The sequence below is a fragment of the Macaca fascicularis genome, chromosome 5 (assembly GCF_037993035.2).
Source record: "Macaca fascicularis isolate 582-1 chromosome 5, T2T-MFA8v1.1".
NCBI classification, from domain to species: Eukaryota; Metazoa; Chordata; class Mammalia; order Primates; family Cercopithecidae; genus Macaca; species Macaca fascicularis.
Window position 1 is genome coordinate 81,051,761 of NC_088379.1, and position 6,063 is coordinate 81,057,823.

The 6,063-nt window shown below is 48.3% G+C and overlaps 1 protein-coding gene across 1 annotated transcript; it reads right to left on the reverse strand.

Annotated features, from left to right (window-relative positions):
• Positions 1 to 1,114: 1,114 nt before the first annotated feature.
• On the reverse strand, positions 1,115 to 5,674 carry RASL11B (RAS like family 11 member B). Its single transcript, XM_005555299.5, has 4 exons — positions 5,285 to 5,674; positions 4,612 to 4,668; positions 3,386 to 3,462; positions 1,115 to 2,601 (listed from the first exon to the last, which is right to left on the reverse strand). The coding sequence occupies exons 1-4, from the start codon at positions 5,427 to 5,429 to the stop codon at positions 2,131 to 2,133; spliced, it is 750 nt and encodes a 249-aa protein (XP_005555356.3). The 5' UTR covers positions 5,430 to 5,674; the 3' UTR covers positions 1,115 to 2,130.
• Positions 5,675 to 6,063: the final 389 nt, after the last annotated feature.

Below are 6,063 nucleotides of genomic sequence, written 5' to 3' on the forward strand. Positions count from 1 at the left end.
CTTGAACTGAGATGTTTTCAGTCCCATGTTAGCACCATTTCCCTGCCCACCACCAACACACACACCCTTCTCAGAGATGAGGTTAGGCTGGAAGCACAGAAAGTTACCTTGCTTATTAGGAAGGTTTGAGGCATCCCTGGAAACCCTGTCAGCCATCAGGATCTGTACCCTGTGGGAACACTGATTGGAAATCCTGGCACCACCCCACAGTAGCCCCTCAACTGCTATTCACTGTGGCCCCATCGCCCCACGCATGCAGGAGTGTCTTAGCTATGAAATCCTCCAAAAGACTAAGAACAGGAACTACAGTGAGGTGGCATTGATTCAGCTCCTTTGTGTGAATTTGAAGACATCACCCAAAACTTAGAGCCTGTCTTCAGGATCTGTAAAATGGTGTCAATACCCCACAGTATTCTCTTGGGTTCTCCTGGCCTTAAATGAGATCAGGTATGTGAAAGCACTACTCAAAAAAATGTCAGCTGTGATTATTTGCCCCTATAGATGGTGGCTCACTTAGCTTGCAGGAAAGATCTTCTAGGCCCAAGTGGCACAGACGAGAGAGCTGGCAGCTTTAGTGAGACACGTGTGGCAAAGGTCCATGGGACTGGCTCCTGATTTCACAGCCCCAGATCAATGACTGCAGGCTTCTACAGTGAGAATAAAGTGAATCTCCTGAAAGCAGCATACCCAAAAAAGAGGTCTGCCAAACAAAGCATGTGTAAAGAAGCAGTCATCTTAGTGTCCAAGAAAGAATACCCTCGAGGCTGTGCTGAATATGGGGAGCCAGACATCTGCCTTAGTATACCTAAGACATGAAGTTAGTGAATAGGAGATAAGCTAGTCTTGAATATAAAGCAGCAAATTACAATTTACAATGCTACAGGCTGTGGCCTTTGACAGGTTACTGATCTTGTTCTATAAGCCTGCTTCCTCATCTGTGTTATGGGGATAATATTAGCATGTACCTCCTTGGATTGCTGTAATCCTTGAGAGATAACCCCTGAAAGGCACAATGCCAGATCAATGTGCCCAATAATCACAGGATACCAGGTCATACTTTGTCTAAAGGGCAGAAAGTTAACGTTTCAATAGAGACCAAGTTAGACGTCTGCTCTTTTTCAAATGAGATTTATTGTACATAAAATAAATTAATTACAGTTTAAGCCAAAGCATGAGTGGCTTTTTAAAGTGCATCTGTAGAGGGGATTTGGCAGGTAGCCCCTGTTCACTTGCTGTAAAATAGTGTTTTCGTATTTCAGCCACCCTTAGGCACGACTCAGCCAGGCCTCGGAAGCACTCCAATGCCATTGCCATGAACCATTTACACAAATCACACCAAAATCAACTGACACATTTTTTTTCCTGATGGAACAGTTAAAACCAAAAACAAAAAACTATACAGGCAAAGTCTGGGGCCGAAGAGTGTGAAGTTCACGACTCCTCAACACACAGCCCACTGAGCATGCACATCCTGTGAGGGGGAACCAGCGCCTTCCTGCAAACTGTGCAAGCTTACCGATGTCTGGTATACAGAATATTCTGGCCCATAAACTCAATCCATTTTTGAGGGGTAGGGGATTTTCCATCTTGTTCATAAAGAAAGAAATCTGGGTATCCTTCAGGTTAGAAAGGCATTCTGTAAGAATAGTGTTCCAGAGTTACAAATCATACTGACAAGAGAAAAGCAATTCTTCCTCTTGGGGGAAAAAAAGACAAAAAGAAAGAAGGAAAAAGAAAACGGGGAAAAAAGAAAGCCTATCAATGCTTAATCTGTTCTGTCATTCCCACTGTAAATCACACCAATACATTTGGTGAAACTGCAACGAACCACCATTTACAAGGTAGCTAAATGCAGAAACCAAAACGATTATGCCCCCTCCCCACTCTAAAGGAAAAGACACAGAGTACATTTCACATATTCAGAGAGTGGCTCAGTGGGCTCTTTCAAGCCTCATCAATCCTGTCCCCCTTCTCAGAACAACACTTCCTTTTCTGTAGCAGTTCCATAGGCCCTCTTGGCCCTTCTGCTCCAGCCCTTTCTGGAACCAGGAATCACTGCCAGTATTCAACATTCCTGCACTCAGGCCCTCTTCCTGGGAAGACCAAACCCCCTTGAGTGCTCCTCCTGCTTCAGACAGAGGTGACAGTCCTCACTTTGGCAGAGAGAGCTTGCTTAAACCTCCTCTTCAGGTCCTGCATGTTGGGTGACTTGGGCCTGGGAATGAGGGAGGTTCTTCGCTTCTCAGGTGTGCTGCTAGGCTGTTGTTTGTGACTGACCTCTTTACAGAGAACATGGAAGGCACTGTAGACGTCACTATAATTTTCACTGACAGACACTTCATAGAATGAGCAGCCTAGCATGCTGGCCAGCTGCAGTCCAAGCTGAGGGTCAACCTGTTTGATGTGCAACAGGTCAGCTTTGTTGGCCACGACCACCACAGGCAGCCGGGTGCCCAGGTGTAGCTGCTGCACGTGCTGGTGAAGCTGGCTGATGAGTTCATAGCTCTTGTAGTCAGTGATGGAGAAAACTATCACCACAGCATCTGCCCAGCGAATGCACCTATTCAGCTGTTCACTGCAGCTCAGGCTGTTCTCATGGACCTGAAAGAGAGGGGTGACGGCAAGGTGAATGCTGGTCAGTGGTGCAAAGAGCCTGGGCTTGGGTAGATTTCAAATTCAAAAGAGCCCTTCATAGTAATGCCAAGTTGCGGGCCATAAACAAGTTAAATCGCACACACTTCAGCTTTCTTGACAATATGTTGATCCAGCTGCACAGAGTTGGAATAAATAACAGTGCAGCTCACCACACTCCAGTGGAAAATTGACCTGCAGAGAACTCCATGCAGAGAGACTTTGTAGTTGCACAAAATGGGAAATTAACTGGCTAGACAGTAAGTCTGGCGAAGTAAAGATAGGAGCTGGAAGCATTTAAACCTGGATAACTGCCCAGTTCAGGAGGCGGGGAAAAAAAAACCCTAGCATGGCGCTTTTGTCTATAGAGCAACTTTCCACAGTACAAAAGAGATTCCAAGTATTTGCAGACTATACCCAGAAGCTTGGTTTTTCATGCCAAAGACACATATATTAAAACTGGACTTTTTAACCATAGCAAGGAAAACACCAATTCCTACTGCATTTGGTTTGGGCTTTCCGGCTGTGTTGAATCCTTCTAAAGGAAGATTTCTGCCCCTTAGCCAAATCTCCCAAACTAAACCATGCTAAGATTGACCAACAGCCAGATACAACTGAGTTGTCAGACAATATGTAAGTCTACATGTAACTCCGCAAATTTCTCTGCTCCTGCAGCATGAGGGACTTGAGAAAAAGTGAATGATTCCACAGCCAAGTAGGCTCCCCTTTCACCCAGAGTCTCAGAGCTTCTCACCTGAATACCTGGAGTGTCTTGAACCTGAATAGCCAGGGTTTCACCTTCTATCTGAACTTGTCTAGTATACAGATTACCTATGAAGGCAAATAAAAAAGATGATGTTCTTCCTTCTTGTACAACTTTTAAAACATTGAGTTTTAAGCTAGAAAAAAAATGCACAATGCACAAATGCACACAAAAAAGCTATAGTTTATTTCTATTTAGTGGGCTTACTTCAGATTAAAAAAAAAAAACAAACAGCAATTTTAACCTTATGTTAGATGTATTAAAACCAGGGCAAAGTTTGCAAGTTTTTGAAAACGTATTTATCTAATTTTAAACAAAGTTTCCATTTTTAGAATACTCCCTTGATGCAAATTATCTTGCTCAGCCTATGTGAGGTTTCTGTTTTCTTGAGTACTTGATCATTCTTTGACTGTAACTTTGTATTTTGGCCGTTAGATAGAATGGCTTGCTAGACAAATACTGTTAGTAAACACACAGCCAATGTTATCAGTTGGAATAAAAATGTGACATAATGATAATCAACTCTACATCAAAGCAGAAGGCTGCCACGTCTTATCTTGGGATAGCTTATACAGCTCGTTTCAAATAATCCCCTATATGTACTCATATGGTCTACAGATTTCAGCAATTTGCTAACAGAGCATAGGTAGAAAGCTCTTAAGCCTCCCAGTGGCTATTCTTAATCATAGGGATTGAAAAATGTGTCCTCTCATTTATTCAGGAATTCTCCTCCTAAAATTCTACCATCCAGTTGTTTGTTAAGAAGGAAGAACTTTAGGTTTACAACTGCTCTCCTTTGGCCTTTGCTTTAAAAGGTCACCTCTGAAAGGCAGCCAGCAGAGAAGGAGAGGGGTGGGGGAAGGAGCTGACCATCTTTTTTTTTTTTTTTTTTTTTTTTTTTTTACGACTTTTGTCGGAGTATTTTGAAGGGAAAGGTTCTTGACTACAAAGGGTGCTTCCAACTGGGGTCACTATAGTTAAAACATACCAAGGGGAATACTTTCAGGCACTTGATAAAATGATGAATGGGCTTGGAATGGAATGAGGCCAGATGGTAGTTATTGGGAGGGGGGGCATGGAGGGCTGGAGAAAGTTTTAAGTGGCAAGATCCTCAGGCTCGGACTGTCACTGAAAGAACCTGCCTGGGAAGTGCTGGAAAATGGGAACCACAGCCCTCCTGCAATGGGACAGAATTTTTCTCAAATGCATTGTCTCACCTGCATTTCTTTCATAGTCACCGATGAATCGCTTGGTGAGGAACCGGACCACCAGTGCTGCAGGTCACAAAAAAGAAAGTCAAAATGTTAACCTTGGAAGTTAGATTGTTCTCCACCCCACCCCCAGCCTGGAAAACAGCTCTCCCAAAGAAAGCCATAGATGGCCACCAAGTGAAATTCCTACCCTGTAGCTCTTTGACCCTTCTTGCAGACAAAAAGAAGGGGGGTAGAAGGCATCGTGAATTATGGCTCTGTGCAGCTGGAAGGCTCACTGAGCCCATCCCCTTCTCTGAGCCCGGCTGAGCCACACCTAAGCCTTCCACTAGACCCACGTCTTCCTAACCTTCAAGACCTCCCAGGGGTGCTAGCTTCACTAACTCCCCTTTCTGTGCCAGGCATTACCAGAGACTAAAACACCCCAAAGTTCTGATGGCGGCGGTGCCGGTGGTCCCCAGAAAGCCGCCTGGCCATTCTTGATCCCTGTTTCCCTCCTCTGTGGAAGCAGGCGGGTGGCGTCGACAACCGCTAAGCCCACTCCCAAGGGGCAGCGGCTCCCTGCAGGGGACGGCGAGCGGTCGGACTGCAGCTCCCGCCGCTCCCCATGCCTCGCTCAGCCTCAACTCCCGTCAGGGGTCGCCCACGACCAGCCCCGGGGTTAAGCGCGAGGACTCACCGGTCTTGCCCACGCCGCTGGCGCCCACCACCGCGATCTTGACCAGGCGGCGGCCGGCGGCGCCCACGCAGCAGTCGGAGGCGGCGGCGGCGCTTCCCTGCGCGGGGTACTCGGCGATGGTGCACATGTTCTGAATGAGGCGCATCGCCTCGGCTGCGGAGCACCGCGCGGGAGGGGACTGAGGAACTGGAGAAGGCTAGCGCTGCACGGGAGCCGGCGGGAGAACCCGAATGCGGGCCTCCGCAGTAAAAAAAAAAAAAAAAAAAAATATATATATATATATATATATATATATATAAAAAATAACAACAACGATAAATAAGTGCAGGTACGGGCGGGGCTGGGGGCGGGCTCCAAGGCTCAGCAGGGCTCAGGCTCCGGACCGAGACTGTACTCGGGCGGCGCGCAAGTTGTTTTCTCCGCGCCCGGCCCCGCCCCCTTCCCCCGCGGCCAATCCCGGGGCGCCCTGAACGAGGCCGCGCCCCCAGCGCCGCTCCGGGCTCGCGACGGCCCCGGAGGCGCGTGGAGTCAGTGAGGAGCCCCGTGAGGCCTGGGGGGAAGGGGCCTCGGGTGGAGGGGAGCGGCGGGTGGGCAGAGGTGGCGCAGCCCAGGGCGGGCGCCTGGTAGGTCCCGCCGCGCGAGCACGGGGCAGATGCTGTGGCTGCCGGACCCGGGAGAGAGCCCAGCCCCCACAGAGCCATTCCGGACCGCTGCCTCCGCCGGCTCCACAGCCCACGCGCGCATTCGCTGCAGCCCCCACCTGGGGCGCCGGCTCGCGA